Raw genomic sequence first — 17,194 nt, forward strand, 5'->3', positions numbered from 1 at the left:
CATATGCTAACACAAATTAAGAAACTGCAGATTCAAATACTGGGTTTATTAACTACCTAGAAATGCAGGAAAATAGCTAGATCTTGGTAAAACATTCATACGTCATTATCAACACTGCACCAGCTATATGGCCTTCAAAAACAAATTACTTTTAAACCATAACTATAGAAATTAGCCCAATTTCTTCCTTCTTCTCTTCTAAGCACCTTAAATGTTTACCTTTAACTTCTGGACAGAACTCAAAGTCGTTAAATCTTCTTAAGCTGATGGAAATAATTCCAGAGCCCTTCCCAATCTGCGATTGTTTTTGCTATTAAATTCTACAGAGTTGAGGCTTACATCTGCTATGAGTCACTGGGCTGGAATGCTGCTGAGAAGTTGCAGTTATCAACACTAAATTGCAACATAAGAAGGAGATGACGGTAATTCTGGGCCTAACACAACCCTGCTGAAACAAAAATAAACCAAAAATAATAAAGGATCATCTATTCCCCTTCACTGTTGTGATTCAGGAAATTGCTCTCTGTATCATACTCAGCTTTATAGTTCAGTCCTTTCCATAGTGACAGCCTTAATCTCTTAGTCTTCAGAGCTACATAGACAGCATAACAGACTCAGTGGATTTAAGAAAAAAGACAATAATCACTCAGACTAGAAGTTACATGTCAGAGGTGTAACAAAAAGAGAAATATGCTAACTAAAACCTAACCCAAAGTAACAAACATAGCACAGATAAAGCTGAAGGGAACAAGAAAAAAGTACCAAAATAACCTTGTCTGATGCGTTTTTTAGTCAAGACACTGAGAAGCACAGCATCTCAGTGACTTCATCAGACAAAATCACTTTCTAGACAAGTTTTTTAGAGCCAGATGAATACATCAAAGAATGTTTTAAAATACAGTCTGTTCTGTGTGTTTGCCCTTCTATGCTGGCTCTTCCCAAAGAGTTCAATAAATGAATATGCTTAAAGGAATGTGCTGGAAGAAAAGAAGTCTAAAGGAAATACTGAACAATAGCCATAAAATGAGATTTACATTCCACAATATAAATACAGAATCATAGAATGACCTGGGTTGGAAAGGACCTTAAAGGTTATCCAGTTCCAAACCCCCTTCTGTGGGCAGGGACACCCTCCATGAGACCATGTTGCTCAGAGCCACATCCAGGCTGGCCTCAAACACTCCCAGGGATGGGGCATGTACAGTTTCTCTGTCCCACCACCCTCACAGAAAATAATTTCTTTTACTATCCAATCTAAACCTACTCTGTGTCAGTTTAAAGTCCTTCTCCCTCATCCTGTCACTACATGCCCTTGTAAGCAGTCTCTCTCCATCTTTTTTCAGAATCACAGAATGTTCTAAGTTGGAAGGGACCCACATCATCGAGTCTGGCTCTTAAGTGACTGGCCCATACAGGCATCAAACCTGGAACCATGGCATTATTAGCACCCACACTCAGACCAACTGAGCTAATCTCTGGGTCTTGTATTGCCCTTCACTCACCTCCTATTGAAGACTAATACTTGCAAACTTCCTCAGAATAATTTCTGGTGCATTATTTGGAGTCTGGTTACCTGGCAGTACTTCTCTTTACTCATTACATTACATCCAGTAATTAAATTCATATTCTGAATTTCAAATCTTTATTAATTACAGTAAATTACTCCTGAGAAACCTACAATAAGAATCATTCAAAAATGCAAAATAATTCAGCAAGTAACTTTTACTGAGGATCTTACTATGACTAATGACTGTTACAAGGAGGGACAAACCTGTTCATAGTACGACTCCTAACCAACAGTTACTCAGAGGGTGGGCTCTGAATTTAGAAAGTGGAAAAAAGGCATAGCATTTTACAATTGAATTTTTTTAATAAATAAATAAATAAAATTAATTAAATAAAGGAAAAAAATATTGAGGGTTATAAGTAGATTGTCCATCACTTGAGGGATTTAAACAAAGACTAGATGGCTAAAATACATGATTATGGTTCAGTCAAACAAGAATTATATACAGTGTCAAATCAGAGATTTGTTTAATTCAAGTCTACATGCTACCCATCATCAGAATAGTTTTGGAAAAATAAACATACTAAATACAAGACTTTCAAAGAATATACAAATGTACGTCATATAAGCACAAAAGGAAGAAATGTCTTTTTAGACCTGTTGAATATATTCAATACTGAAAACTGGCAAATGTTTGTGAGAGGCTGGACTGGCTCAAAACATTTCAGGCTCCTGTGTGATGAAAGGGGCAGACCAAGTCTTGCCTTGGCAAGGCAACTCTCTGCTCCACGCCCCCCACCCCTGGGGCCTGTATCCCAGCCCCCAGAGGGGCTGCCAATCCCTGGCACACCAGAGACCATGCTCTACACCTGCCCCTGGAGCCCCTAACCCAGCTCCTGAGTGGCTACGAGACCAGAAGTTCCACCTGGGGAAGGGGCCCAGGAAAGCCAAAATGTACCTTAGCCAGAGCACAAGGCATGCATATTGTCTTGACCCTGCCTCCCTTGGATTTTGATTAGCTGAAACACTGCTGGAACCAGGAGTAGTAGCTATATTTGTATCTCTTCTCCCTTTTGCTTTTTTCTTTCCCTGACTCCCTTTTCTCAAAGTTTGAGTAACTTAAAATCAGGTGGTTTGGAGTTTGCTTGGTTGAATGGGCTTAGAGTTTGCTAAGTTATTGCTTTGTGAAATGCTTTATGTTGATTGAATGTTGTTTCCAACTTTTTGCCAAAGTTCCCTGATTTTCTGAAGTTTGACAGTAGAGTTTCTGTTGTTTTGACCTCTTGAAGAATATCTTGCTGATATTTTCTGGCACACATCTGACACAGGGTACATAAAAGAATCTTCATGTGTTTTAAGAAATTCACTGAGTGTGATCTGAGGCTCTACAATGTCAGAGATCTTAATGTGGACAGTAAATACTGGATTTTCACACAGATACTTAGATTTTCTGTTCTTTGAAGAGTTTGCAGAAAAGCGAAGGAAAACATTGCAAAGATCATTAATAATCATTCTATCATTTTTTCATATAAAGGATATATATATAAAGGATAAAATACTTTTTTTCACTTCTACTAAATCAAGATATTTAGCTTTCCTCCAAGCAAAGTAAAAACATTCAGTTGTATTATGTCCACTGTATACCTTTTTATGGATGTTTTAAAGAAAAAGGTAGCACAAGAATTCAGTAGTCCTTTTTTTCCATTATTTTAGCACTTGCAGCTGAGCACCTCTCCAGATATTTTAATCTGACAGAAGTTTAACAATTTAGGGCAATCCCAGACATGGAAACCAGCTGGTGATGGGTAGATTGAGAGCGGAGCTTAAGAGATGGGCTTAGTGGATGAAAAACTAAATATGAGCCAGCAACATGTGCTTGCAGCCCAGAAAACAAATTGAATCCAAAGCTGCATCAAGAGACAGCTGGAAGGTCAAGGGAGGCCCCTCTACTCTCATAATAATACCCCATGGAGTACTGCATCCAGTTGATAGGCCCTTAGCAGAGGAAAGACATTGCTCTGCTGAAGCAAGCCCAAAGGAGACCACAAAGATGTTTAGAGGGCTGAAGGACCTCTCCTACAAAGACAGGATGAGAGAGATGGGGTCATTCAGCTTGGAGAAAAGGAGGATCCAGTGGGATTTAAATGCAGCCTTCCAGTACCTAAAGGGAGCTTGCAAGAAGGTTGGAGAGAAACTTTTCTCAAAGGTATGTACAAATAGGACAAGGGGTAAGGCTTTCAGTTGAATAAAGAACAGGTTTAGATTAGATATTAGAAAGAACTTCTTTACTGTGAGGGTGGTCAGACTGCAACAGGCTGCCCAGAGAAGCTGTGGATGTCTCAACCCTGGAAGTGGTTGGATGTGGCTTTGAACAACCTGGTCGGGTGGAAGGTGTCCCTGTCTATGGCAGAGAGGTTGGAACTAGATCATCTTTAAGATCCCTTCCAAGCCAAATCATTTTATGATTCCATGATTGTAAAATCAGCAAATGCAAGATAATGTATTAATAATATGATTCTTTATCATTCAGATTCAAAAGAAGTTGTAAGCATACAATAAGCTTTAATAATATAAGGAACCATAGATTCTTCCCTTCTGAGTTGTCACACAGGTGTTAAAAGTGAGAAAAAGTGTACCTTTATAGATTACATGTATGATTTTTATTCAGGAAAGTTTTAAATCACCTTCAGCTTGTCATGGTAGAAATATGGAAGGGTCAAAGATTGTACAACCACAACATGGTAACTGTGTTTGTCAAAATGTACTTGTACTTTATCTTTTATAAATTAATTTGTTTATGCACCTTTCTGTATTTTTTCATTTGTGTAATGCTAAGGACAAAATAGAGAATATGTAATGTATTTCACACTAGGATTGGCTGAGATTATATATTTGAAAATATGCATCCAACACTGTACATCTACCATAATGAAATAGTCTTTCACATGCGCTAAATCGTTACAATAATAAATTGAAAATACTTTGAAATGGAATATGATGCTTGGTTTCATAACTTAGATGCTAGGCTTTTTTTTTTCTGGGGGGTTAAAGCAAGTAAACAAACAAAACAACCCCAGAACCTATCCTGACTAGCTCTATGACAATCATGATGTCTGAGTAAACTTAACTTTGGGTTGGTTTTTTTTATATGAAACAGTAATGATTCATATCACATACCAATATTTTGTTTCCAAAACAGAACAAAGCTGAAATAAAAGATAAGCCAAACTCAGCTTTATGACTAAAAAACTCTGCATGTTAGGGTTTTTAAAGGCAGCCTTCTTTCCAAAAGTGTGTATTTTTTAATAGACTGACTTAAGAACCACATGTTGTTTTTAAGTAGTTATGATAATTTACAATGTGCTCGTTTACCAAATGCTATTATATCTTCCCTTTTAAAGTGTATTCTACAAATAAAAGCATTCTGTACAAGATTCTCATATATAATGCTGTGGAGGTTTGCATAGCTGATGGATGATAAATGCCTTCCAACATCAGGCTACTGATGACAGTGAGTGCAACTCTATCTGCTTGAGTTACTTTTGATTGTTCAACAGTTCACCTATATTTACATAAGAGATGATCCCCATATCCAAGATTATAAAATGATAAAAAGCTACACTGTATTTAATTGTTTGGGCTGCTGTAAAAATTTTTATCCACTAAGCTTTTAAAAGTTAAATATAATGTTAATATTTTATGTTTCTTTGGAGACAAAACCCCGGAACCTATCATACTTACTTCTGCATGAATAGAGTCTGTGGATTTCTTCTTACTATAGCAATTTGGAATTTCAGTATTCTTTGGAATAATCTATATCAGTTTAATTGAGTCCTACTTAATCAAGTGACAGCAACTTTCTTTTCTGTATTGTCTCATTAATACACAAGAATCTTGTACTAGAGTATTAGTATAGCTACGAAACAAGATCAAATTTAAAATTACATGCTCTTGCCAGTACAAATCCCTAAAGTTCCTGAAATGCTGATGACTGACCTCCTTAAGGGAATTCCACTTATTCACAGGGAAGTATATGAAGTACATGAAGTTCTGTTGTACCAAACACAACAGGAATCAACAGAAGACAGCAAGATCATTATCCACTATTCAAATTCTCCACTTAGTTACTACTGTTTGCTGAGGGGTACAGATTTTTTTGTCTTGGTCTGGGACATTGTTGCCTTCTTCATGTATTTCAGCTTCTGCTTCTTTAATTGTATTGATTATTAGTAATACTTTACTTTTTCAATGTCAGATGAGTCAGAGTACTACAAGCCACTACTTTGCTTACTTTTGGACAAATAAGAGGCTTCACAATTGTTTAAATGTCTTCATTTTTTTTAGCATATTTTCTTCAAAATGCTTGTCACAATCCTAATGAAAGCAGTGGTAGAAATATGTTGCACCAAAAATACAACAATCCATCTATAAACTACTGAAGATTTTGCCATATTTATATATTTACCAAACATATTGCACATAGTGACCAGTGCCTATTATTGCAAACTGTGTATGTGTTCTCTAAAGTATGTAATCTCTGAAAGTTACATAATGACATGATCAATTTGAAATGTTATATCAATAAATGCCATTCCCTAATGAGACCAAGAGATAAGCAGAAAAGAACTTCTTACCTATTCTTAAGAAATAGAATGAAGGCATCTTGTTTTTCGATGTATGGGTAAAACATACAAAAATAAGTCCCAGTTTTAAATAATTTACCTCATTTTAGTGCAGTGTTCTAAGAAATAGGTGCATAATTTAGTAATTTCATAACCTGCCATTTCAGCATATCTTTATCATGGATAATAAGATCAGTAAATTCAACATATTTAGACATTTTATCACACGCCAAATATGGGGAAAAAACCAATTCTTATTTGAAATATAAAAAAGCAGCTCCTCCCAACTTTTTCAATAGGCAGTTGCCAAGAAAGTGTAACTAGCATAGGTGGACCATGTCACCGAGTTGGAGACCTAGCAAACATCTAGGTCTGTACACATCTTTGCAGAATATAGGAAAACAGTGGACTCAGAGAAGGCCCTGAGTAATTCTAAAAGAAAAATTTATTGCAGTAAGTTCCATTGCTGGTGTTTATGTTTTTTTCATCACCCTCAAAATAATAACAAATATTACTTAAACTATGTTGTGAGGAAATGTATCTGGCAAAGTGACCTGCTCAAGATCTTAGTGTGAGTGCCAAGAAAAGAACATGGCCCATAATCTTCTGCCTTATTTAGAAGAACAGCTTACATATCCTGCCTTCTCCTGCCTTCTTTACACAGGAAGCTTCCTGGTGGCCTCAGTTTTCCTTTTGCCCTCTTCAAAGACATCCTTCTCCTACATTCTACCTTTCGAAAAGTATGGAATGTCTTTGGAAAGGTGCACCATCTAAACTCTCTTCTCCAGTATTGATAAATTTAGTGCTGCTAACCATCTGTACAAGCCCTAATCAACAGTATAATTGGAACCTCTCTACCACCAGAAAAAGAAAGGAACCAGGAAAGGAATTTAACTAGAAATGTGACAGAAAGATTTAGATTAAAAAGTTATTTAAAACCTTTCAAAATTACTCTAATTTAAATCCTTGGAGATATATATATATATATACATAGATAGATAGATAGATAGATAGATAGATAGATAGATAGATAGATAGATAGATATGTGTATATAATCATTGGATATGCAAGGCCATCATACTTGGTTACTTGGTTTCTTCTACTTCTTCTTTCTCTGCTTCCAAAACCGGTATCACAAAAGCAAGTATCTACTTCAAAAGCATTATTGCCAGAGGATAAAATGCAGACCATCATACTATTAATCAACTCTGTGTAGCCACAGGGGAACTCCTTATAAAGCTTTTTTTATTAGAAGTCAGCATAACCGATTATGAACAAAAGGCCACATAATTATTTGGAATTTTTTATTTTTTTAGATTGTATGTTCACTAGCAAACTTAGTGGCTGTAATATGACCGACAACTTCAGCAGACTTCTTCAAATTTAAAAAAATATAAACACATATTAAAAAATATTAGGTGGCTTTGAAGAATTCACTGTAGCATTTATATGCTAACTATTTTAATGCTGGTAAGCCTTCAACATAACTGAAGCCATACAGCATAGACAAAGTGCTTAGTTATGAATACACAGGAGGGACTGATATCAGATACACTGCAGATTGCCAGCTACAAAGCAAAAAAATAGGAAGAATCTACAACTTTTTCCTCTTCAAATTTTAAGTTGCAAATGAGAATTCTTGGTTCTGATCATTTCTCTATTGAGGTCGCTTATTTCTTTCATATTCTTGTTCTTTGAACCAATTCAGTGATACAAATTTCTGTGGTATTTTTAAGCTATATCATAATTTTCTTTTTCCTGCTCACTTTTTAATTTACTTATTTGTTCAATGTAGCACATATTTCTGTTGCAACTCAAGAAATCTAAATAATGTGTAAGTGGCTAGACAGTATCATCATATAAAACAACCACTCAAGATATTGCAAATTAAAGGTTGCTCCTACTCACTTTTCTGAAGAATCTGCAGATACACCTGGTTAAGTCAAATCTGTCATTTCAGAACAACTGAAGTATTTTGATTCTTCTTGGATCATCTTTGTTGGCCAAGGAATAAACTGAAGATGCTAATGGACTATAAAAAAATATTAGACGTTGTAATTAAGAGTACAATGTATCAAATATAATGTTGAATTAAACAACATAGCAGAACATCCATATTTAACTCCGTATTTGTATGTTACTTGTGAAATTTTATTTAATTTCTAAACAGTGAAATAATATTCATAACCATGCCAACTTCTGTGCTATATAGACCTCTTTTAAAATAGTTTTAAAAATAGGTTTTAATGGAGTCTGACTTCAAAGAGGACAATGAGAAAATTGTGGTCTTGGGGCTTCTAGGCAGGGCAGCATTGGTGATCCTGATGTGTTCTGGCTGTGTGAAGTAAGTGTATTTAATAAAACAAAAGTGGTTATGTCTTGTGGGTGCATCCATCACTTTATTATTTGGTCTGACTCCAGTCACTAATATTTTACCGGACTGTAATACCTGGAGTGCATATAGCAGCAAATGTTAGTGATTATGTTACAGGTGAGATAATAGCAGTACCAAGAGGATTACTTTCTGCGCCCTTAAGGATGTGGAAAAGGTTTACAACAGGGATCCTGCCGCTTCTTTATCTGAGATTTTTCGTGGGATCTGACTAAGTCAGCTAATACCTATCTTCCAATTATTCCTCTTTCTTTTATTGTTTCTGATGACTCTTTTGCTTGAGTCAAAAAAATTTTGATCGTCAAAAATAGTTTTCTTTTTGGCCAAGTTTCTTCACTAGTATTAAGTTGGTGACCAGCCTAAAGCTTGGCTTTGTGATCTTAAATGCCTGTGCCTCTCCCCTTACACTTGCTTAACATGTTATCAGACCCCAAAAGGATAAGTGGACACTTCATCTTCCTATATAAATACACTTGAAACTCTTTATTAATGCCTTAAAAGATCTTTCCAATCTAAAATTATGCAAAGGAAGAGAAAATACCTATAGTAGTGTGGTAGTCAGTGTGTAACCGTAGACTGATAATTTTTGGCCAGTTTAAATTTTGCAGCAAAAACCTCTTTGTTATAAAATCAGGGAAAAAAAAGGACAACTACCGCTTGAACCAAATGCTCAATTAATTACTGTATTTGTTTCAAAATCTCTCTCCCCAGATGTTTCTCACATCTCCTCTATGTCAGTAAAACATTAATCTTTCACTTATTTTTGTCTCCAGTCCTTACATACCATCAGTTGTGTAAGGAAAACATAATTACATCTCTGACACGGCTTTCAATCCTAATTTAATTGGGCTATCTCAAAGACAATCCATTCAGCTTCTGTGAGGATGCACTCATTACCATGTCTGCTGAGGGAAGTGCTCATAACAGAGATCTTTGTAGGAGGGTTTAGCAGCTGTCTGTCTAGAGGCTCATTAGCATTGATATAGGACTTCCCTCACAAATATTTCTTTTATTTAATTAACAAGACATTCTTTAAGCCATATGAGTTTTGCCTCAGAATCATTCCCAAATCCTGAGATGTAATTTTACAACAGTGGTGGAGAACCACCTACTGGAAATAATGCTTCTTGCAGTGAAATCCACAATTCCTTCGTGCCTGCTATATCTTTTTGAATTCTCCATCCCAAATGAAAAATGGTTCTGGGGAACCATTTCTAAAATAAAGAAACAAAAAGAAAGAAATCCACACGAACAAGTTTGCAGCCAATTCCAGAAAAGGACAGAAAATAAGAAGAGAAAAATCGTCCTCCAAATGTCAAGCAAGAATCAGAGTAATGATGCTGTAAGCTCATGCAGTGCTAAGGAAAACATGCAGTTATGACATATAAGGGACTACACCAAAATACTCCATTGTTACTGAAACATACTACAGTCAATTTGATTTTTTTTTTCCTTAACAAAGCATTACTTTTTTTTAATGTCAGTTTGTTTGTTTGTTTGTTTGTTTCCTGCAGGAAACAACAGAATGAGGGAGCTGCATTTTAAGAATAAGGCACAGCAAAAAAAATATTATAGTTACTGTACTAAGTGCAGTATTTTCTTTTAAGTTCTGCCTCCACCTGCCATGCTGTGGGAGATTTGTCACTGTGACAATAGAAAGCATCTTGTCAACAGCAACACTGTTATTGTGACAATTATACGGACATGATACCTGAGTCCAGAAAAATAGGACATTAGGTAAAAGTATAATGAAAATGCTGATAAACTAATTTCTTTATTAGCTGCATAATTGCAATAGAAGTTGATAATATACATCCATCACACAGAGAGTTTCCATCAAACTGTTGTAGATTGTTTCCAAAGTGAAATTCATTTGTGGCTATACAGTCAAGTAGCTCGTGGTAGAAATGGGAGAGAGATTCTGCTCTAATAGGCAGTCTTATGCTCACCTCTTTCACTCAGGCTGGAGATAACAAAATTACTTTTAGTGAAACATCTTTATTTTGACGCTTTTCCAATTATTTAGTTCATTTTCTAGATTACAGATAGATTAATGGGTCATTGAAAAGGATTCATGTATTCTTTTTTTTTCCTTTATCTTAATACATTGGTCTAAGTCCTAACATGGGAGAGATGGGAAACTACATTTCCATGCTGTACCAGTAGAGTGTTTCTCTAGCAGGATCAGTTATGAGCCCTATGTAAATGCTAAATGTTTTTGCTTTAGAAACTCAGTGTAGTGGAAATGCTGAAAATGCTGAGTTTTTCCATTTTGACAAAGGACCATTCTTCACAAAGTCATATACCATAATTAAATACGATAATTAAAGTCATAACGACACCAGCTTCACTGAAATAGAAATCCTGCGTGTGTTATCCAAGTCCTGAGTGTGTTATCCACTAAAGGACAAACAACTTCCTCACGAGGGGAAGAGGAGGGGCAGGCACTGATGTCTTCTTCCCTGTGGTGACCAGTGTCAGGACCCGAGGGAACGGCCTGAAGCTGTGTCAGGGGAGACTGAGGTTGGATATTAGGAAAAATTTTTTATCCAGAGGGTGATTGGGTACTAGAACAGGCACCCCAGTGAAGTGGTCACAGCACCAAATCTGACAGAACTCAAGATGCATTTCTCTCAGGCACATGGTGTGATTCTTCGGGTGTCCTGTGCAGGGCCAGGGTTGGATCTCAAAGGGTCTCTTCCTACTCAGCATATTCAATGATTCTACTAACAATTTCGGTTAAATATTGAGAACAGCAGGCAGGCTTTTACACACAGCTATTGTTTTTTAAATGCCAAACCCTCTATTTATATTTTTCCCCCAAAGGAAAGTATAAAGAACCTAGATGCGTAAACTCCATGGCACAAATCAAGGAGCAAAACACGCCTAAGGCTGACAGGAACAGAGTAGTCGATAGTGCTCCAAACGAGGGCAAGAGCTGATCCTTGTCCACGCTTAGAGTTTCGACGTGATTTTACCTTGTCTTCCAATCAGGCAAAAGCATTTACAGAGTTCATCGCCGTTTTCGCATTTTATTTTGTAAGAAAAACACGCTCGGCGGTTCCCCGCCGGCCACGCAGCAGCGGTGGATGCGCCCCAGTCCTGTCATGGGGCGGGGCCGTGCAGTGCCCTGAGTGGAAAACTACCACTCCCAGGAGGCACCGCCGCCGGCCCTGGGGCGCCGCGCCCCCGCGCAATGCACGTTGGAAGTTGGAGTTTCTTCGCCCACCGCTCTTCTCCCGACCACCCCGGCAGTTGCGCGGGGGATCCTCGGGCGCCCCGCGGTCCGGGTCGGGCGGGGCTCGCGCAGTGCGGAAGGGCCTGGGCGGGCGGAGGTTACCAGGTAACGGTGAGTGTCTGTGTGTCTGTCTGTCTGTCTGTCTGTGTCTGTATCCCTCCGCCAGGGACCGCCCCCGCGCCTCCGGCAGAGTGGAGCCCAAGATGGCGGCAGTGGCTGAGGCAGGAGCGCTGTGAGCGCCTCCGCCAGCCCTGTCCCGCCGCGTCTGGCGAAGCGAGGCCGCGTCGGTCCTCCGCTGCCCGAAGGCGAAACGTTCGTCCGGGCAGCCTGGGCCCCGCGAGTGGCGGCCGGCGGTGGAGGAGGAGCCAGGCCGGGTGACCTCCCCTCCGGCGCGGGGTGAGCCGCGTTCTCTTGCCCCTCGCGCGGCGCGCTGCCGCTTCCCCGTCCCTTTCCCCTGGTGGCGGTGAGGCCGCGCTGGTGCGGTGGGGCAGGGCAGCGACCCGCTAGGCAGCGGGCTCGGAGGCAGGTGCGGGGCGGCGGGGAAACTGTGCCGTGGCAGCGGGCTGTGGGGGCCGCGCCCCTCACACGGGGCAGGGCGCGTTATCCGCTCTCCAAGGAGACGCCGCCGCGTTCGCGGCAGTGGAGGCGCCTTGAGCAGAGCCCGCCTACCCACACACCCCGCGGCTCCCGGGGTTTGGCGCCGGGAAGGAGCGGGATCTCCGCCCGCCGCCCCCGGGCGGGAGCGCCTCGCCCGCCTCAGGCAGCGAGCGGTGCGGCCGGCAGAGCCGCTGGGCCATCGAGCGCTCCGCCGGCCCCGTCGGCGGCGACGAGATCTGCCGGGCCTGGGCTCGGCGCCCGCCGTGGGATCGGAGCAGGTCGGGACGGCAGAGCTGGGAAGGCCCCGGCTCTGGAAGCTGAAGTGCCGGGCACACCGCTCCTGGCCAGTGTGTGTGAGTGTGCGGCTCCTGTGAGCGCTGTCTGGTGGGGCAAGATTTGCTCTGTTGACTGCTGCTGTGTGATGATACTGTATGGTTTGCTTTTAAGGAGTTAATGCCCAGTGAGGAGCGCACGTCTTACAAAGCTAAACTTTAATAGAAGTGTTTGGTCCCATTTTCAGCCTTTGTGGTGGTATGATGGCTTTTTGCGACGTTTTGTTTTCCATTTAATTTTTTTTACTTGTCAGAAGTTTTCTCTTTGAGTATTAGGTAGGTGCTCTAGCGAGCTCTTGCATTCGCATGCGTGCTATAGGAAAAAATTCCCAGGAGTATTTTTACTCTAGAAAAAAAGCCTTTTGAAGGTACATACCTTTGTTTTGCATGCATGTTAAGTAGTGTTTTTTCTGTGCAGTCTACATATTGCTGTTACATGTACAGAATGTTTTGACTTAAATCTTACATGTTTCCCCTATAATCCTACATGATATCTGAAGTTATTATTTCTGTAGAAAGTATACCTGAAGGACTTTTTTTCTCAAATCCCGGTAAATGTTGTATGGCAATAGGCACATGCTCAGAAGCTTTTATGCAGATCCTATGACTTGCAAGAACCTGAAACTGGCAATGTCTTGCTGTAGATAGATAGACACGTAGATAGACAGATAGATAATGGGAAGATAGCAAAGCTTTTACAAGAGGATTTTTTGTAGAAATAGCTGTTAAAAAATATGAAAACAAAGAACAAATTCATATTGATGAAATGATATGTGGAGGTGGAAAGCACAGGTTCATGTGAAAGAAGAAAAAACCTAGCTGAACCTCTTTGTGTTTTTCAACTGAGTTAAAGAGGTAAAATGCCGTCAGAGCTCTTTGATCTTAAACTTGCTTGATTATAGTATAGATATCAAAGGCTGAAATAGGAATGTTTAGAAATTTTTGGAAAGTGCACAGTTCTGTTAGAACACTTTAAAATCTGCTTGTTGGAAATAATGAAGATACTGTTATTTTTGAGCTGTATTTATCAGGGCATGTTGGTGTATGCCCGATGTCCTTGATTGAGAGTCCTGTTATTTAGAATATTCCATCTGGGGCAGTGAATTTACTTCAGAAGCAATGAGAGTCTCCTACAGCAAAGATAGTTGAGAACAGGTTTTGTGAAAGTTTTAAAAGAAATAAACGTGAGTAGTTACTTGTATTATGTAAAGATGAATACTGCTGCTTCTTTTTACAGTGGATGGTATGGAAAAACTACTTTTGCTATGGTTTTAGTAGAATTATATAACGTGATGATGAGGAAACAGCTTACAGAATTGGACTGTAAACCCAGATGGCCTCTAATCTTCCTCATTATACTCAGTGACAGGTCAGGATACAAATTGAAATGGTGGGTCTTGCACATCTACCAAACTCAACAGTTTGTCCATAACTGAAGAAAGTTCTTTAAAATCATGGTTCTTTTAAAACTGATAACTATGCATTTGCTTTGAATGCTTGTAAATTTTAGCGTGAGCTTCCCTGTGAACTTTTCATAGGAAACTTGGGTTTCTACACGAAAAGAAACAAAATGTGAAAGGGCGTTGTGTTCTAATTTTCTGACTGAATCGGACAGATTACCTGAAAGTTGCACAGAATGAACATATAGTTTTTGTATAGTCATAAGGTTAGGCACATCAGAAGTTTATCCAGTTCTAAATGTGTCTGGGGTTTTTTTAAAATTCTGGTATTATTTGTTGGCCATCTAGTTCATAGGTGTACCCTCTGGTTGCATGGCCTAGTGGACACTTCTGTTGGGATGAAGAAGGGAGTTTGAGTTCTTGTGAGGGACAGTAGGGCAAAGTTCCCAAGGTAGCAGGCACTTACACCTGTTGTGCGTGTGTTATGGTCATGGCTGTGAGATGCACACTGCCGAGTGGAGATGTGGTTATGGTGTAAGCAGCATGCATGCTCGATCCCATTCCTTTATGAGTTAGTAATAGGCCAATAAGTAAATCTCTGCAAGACTGCTTTTCTTCTGCATCTGTTACAGTTCTTCATAGGTAAAGTTTGTAGCTTTCTGCAGTGCAATTGTGCCAGTGGCACTTAGCAAATATAGTTATGTATTCTTCACTTTTTGGAGCAGGCTGATCTAATTTTACTCTCGTAAAAAATACTTTTTCTGATCTTTTAACTTTAACAATTTTTTTTTATTTCTAATGTCAAAACAAGAAGTGAAAATGAAAACTTCGAGCATTTAAGTTGCTTTATATGGCACAGAGTGACGCTGATGGAGAGCAGCAAAGCTTTGTGAAACCCACATTATTTTGTTTGGTTTTGGTAGAAACTGTAATGTAAGTGGCAGATCATTCACTGCTTAAAAAGCTTAATGTGTGGCAATGAAAGTAAAAATCCTTTTACTGACGTCTGTTTTCCTTGTATTTTTTCATGAATGTGAAAGTTAGACATACGGGGTCTCCAAAGTCACTTGTATCAAATAGACATCACCCTGGCCTGAAAGTGTAGGCTTTATGAATTACGAAGCAGCCTTTCTGAGTACTGTATAGTTTGTTTTAAAGTGAGGACAATTGAAACCCTAAAAAAAAAAGTTTCTTTCATAGATCAGAGGTTGAAAAGTCCTAAACCCACAACTACTATTTCTTTATTTTTTAATGCCAGTTTCTGTGTTCTTCTCATTGACATTTCTAGTAACACAGGGTAGTAAATGGGAGGTTTCATTTCCTAAACAGTTTTGTGTTTGCATCTTATCATGAATATGTAGTTGTCTTCTCAGATCATGAATCTTTAAAATTTTCTATGTAAACTGATTTTAATGCAGCGCATTTCTTTCAACTCCTTCTTATAGATTGCTTTTATTGATCACTTGTCATGGCAACAGGAGGTGGTCCCTTTGAAGAACACATGAATGATCAAGACTTGCCCAGCTGGAGCAATGAGAGCCTTGATGACCGGCTGAACAACACGGTAAAATTACTCTTTTCTTTCTGTTGCCATTTGATGCTGTACATTCGAATTACCAGCTAGATTCTGTTAGTGGCAGGTAACAATGCAAACCCCTAAGCCATGTCATGCAGGGCTTTGCATCCAGTTCAGCTCTACCTGGAAAACCTGAGGTAGATGTAAGCAAGCAATGGGTATAATTCAGAGATTGTGAGGTCTATATGGCAAGCGCTTTGGGTAAATAAAGTAGCTAGACACAAAAGCATTGTAGGTGACGTGAAAGCTATAATTTAAAAAGTTCTGAACTCCTGAAAGAGTCCCGAGCAAGGAAGAAAAATATAACTTGAGCTTCATTTGAAATTAATTTAATGCATTTAGGATGAAATAGATTTAAAATTTCCTGAGCTATTTTTAATTATGCAGTTAAGAAAATTTTATTTTGTAAAGTGATGCATGCTTAGAAAACTTAGTGCATATTTCAATGTGGCTTGCTACTTGTACTTCTAAAATGGAAGTAAACTCTCACAGAATGCAAACATTTGCTTTTTGTCTGTGTGGATAACAAATGTGATTTTTTGTTCTCTCTCCTTCCCCTTAAGGACTGGGGAGGTCAACAAAAGAAAGCAAACAGATCTTCAGAAAAAAACAAGAAAAAGCTTAGTGGCGAAGGGGAAACAAGACTTACTAATGACATATCTCCAGAATCTTCACCTGGAATGGAACGGCGGAAGACCAGAACTTCTCATAGCTTTCCTCATGCTCGATACATGACTCAGATGTCTGTTCCAGAGCAGGCTGAACTAGAAAGGCTTAAACAAAGAATAAACTTCAGTGATCTGGATCAGGTTTGTGTGAATACTAACTCCTGCTAGAAATGTGACTCCAAAATGTATTCAGTTACGTCTTAATAAAGACAAATGAGTAAAGAATGTTTTTACAAGTGATCAAGGTAAAAAAAAAAACCTTATAGACACCATGATAACCAAATCAAAATTCTGGTTTTGAATTTCAGAAAATAAGAGAAAGTTCAGGACCATGATTTTCCTCTGTGTGCTAGCTGTCTTCACTTTCTTTCTCTCAGCCATTAATAAACTCCTGGGTCCATGGAGCAGTGTTTCTTATTCATCGTGCTTTTATTCTACTTGAAAATAGCTGTTACCTAATTTTGAAAGCCTGTTCTTGAAATGCCGGTTTGTGATCCTGGACGTTGTTACCCTTGTCTATTAAGCAGAGGAGTATCATTAAAAAGTGCTCCTCAATAGACTAGAGATTTTTATGGCACAAATTCTTGAGCCATAACTACTTTTTTGGAAATACAGCGCATTCATCCTTCCCTTATCCAAAACTAAGGAAAAGTATGAAGGATTAATTCTTTTGGAACAAGGCATAAATTTGTGTTAACAATTTCAGAACAGAGGCTAGTTCATCTTTACCAAAAGTTGTTGCTAACTTCTTTGGTTGTGAAGATTTTTTCCAGTGGGATTCTTTGTGTTAACTTACAGTTTTAAGGCTGGGCATAACTTCCTCCTCAAGTATATGTTAGGGCAACATGTTATTTACAAGGT

General features: G+C 38.9%; 2 protein-coding genes across 32 annotated transcripts in view; one reads left to right on the forward strand and one right to left on the reverse strand.

Annotated features, from left to right (window-relative positions):
- Window positions 1-11,630, reverse strand: part of FGL1 (fibrinogen like 1) — a 31,071-nt gene extending 19,441 nt beyond the window's left edge. The window contains exons 1-2 of one of the 2 annotated variants that reach the window (XM_088163471.1): window positions 11,501-11,630; window positions 8,039-8,162 (exon numbers count right to left, since the gene is read on the reverse strand). The gene's annotated coding sequence lies outside the window, so the exon portion shown is untranslated. Of the gene's footprint in view, window positions 1-219; window positions 396-8,038; window positions 8,163-11,500 lie in introns of those variants that run through there. The other variant, XM_014873515.2, reaches the window with a different exon arrangement.
- A 121-nt stretch (window positions 11,631-11,751) lies between these two features.
- Window positions 11,752-17,194, forward strand: part of PCM1 (pericentriolar material 1) — a 40,149-nt gene continuing 34,706 nt past the window's right edge. For 18 of the 30 annotated variants that reach the window (XM_088163441.1, XM_088163453.1, XM_088163462.1 and 15 more), the window contains exons 1-3: window positions 11,757-11,871; window positions 15,535-15,653; window positions 16,229-16,474. In XM_088163441.1, the coding sequence (XP_088019567.1) occupies window positions 15,558-15,653; window positions 16,229-16,474 (342 nt within the window). In that variant the 5' untranslated portion in view covers window positions 11,757-11,871; window positions 15,535-15,557. Of the gene's footprint in view, window positions 11,872-11,946; window positions 12,157-12,691; window positions 12,711-15,534; window positions 15,654-16,228; window positions 16,475-17,194 lie in introns of those variants that run through there. The other 12 variants (XM_088163470.1, XM_088163442.1, XM_088163445.1 and 9 more) reach the window with 5 other exon arrangements.

The sequence above is a fragment of the Sturnus vulgaris genome, chromosome 4 (genome assembly GCF_052056855.1).
Source record: "Sturnus vulgaris isolate bStuVul1 chromosome 4, bStuVul1.hap1, whole genome shotgun sequence".
Classification (NCBI taxonomy): domain Eukaryota; kingdom Metazoa; phylum Chordata; class Aves; order Passeriformes; family Sturnidae; genus Sturnus; species Sturnus vulgaris.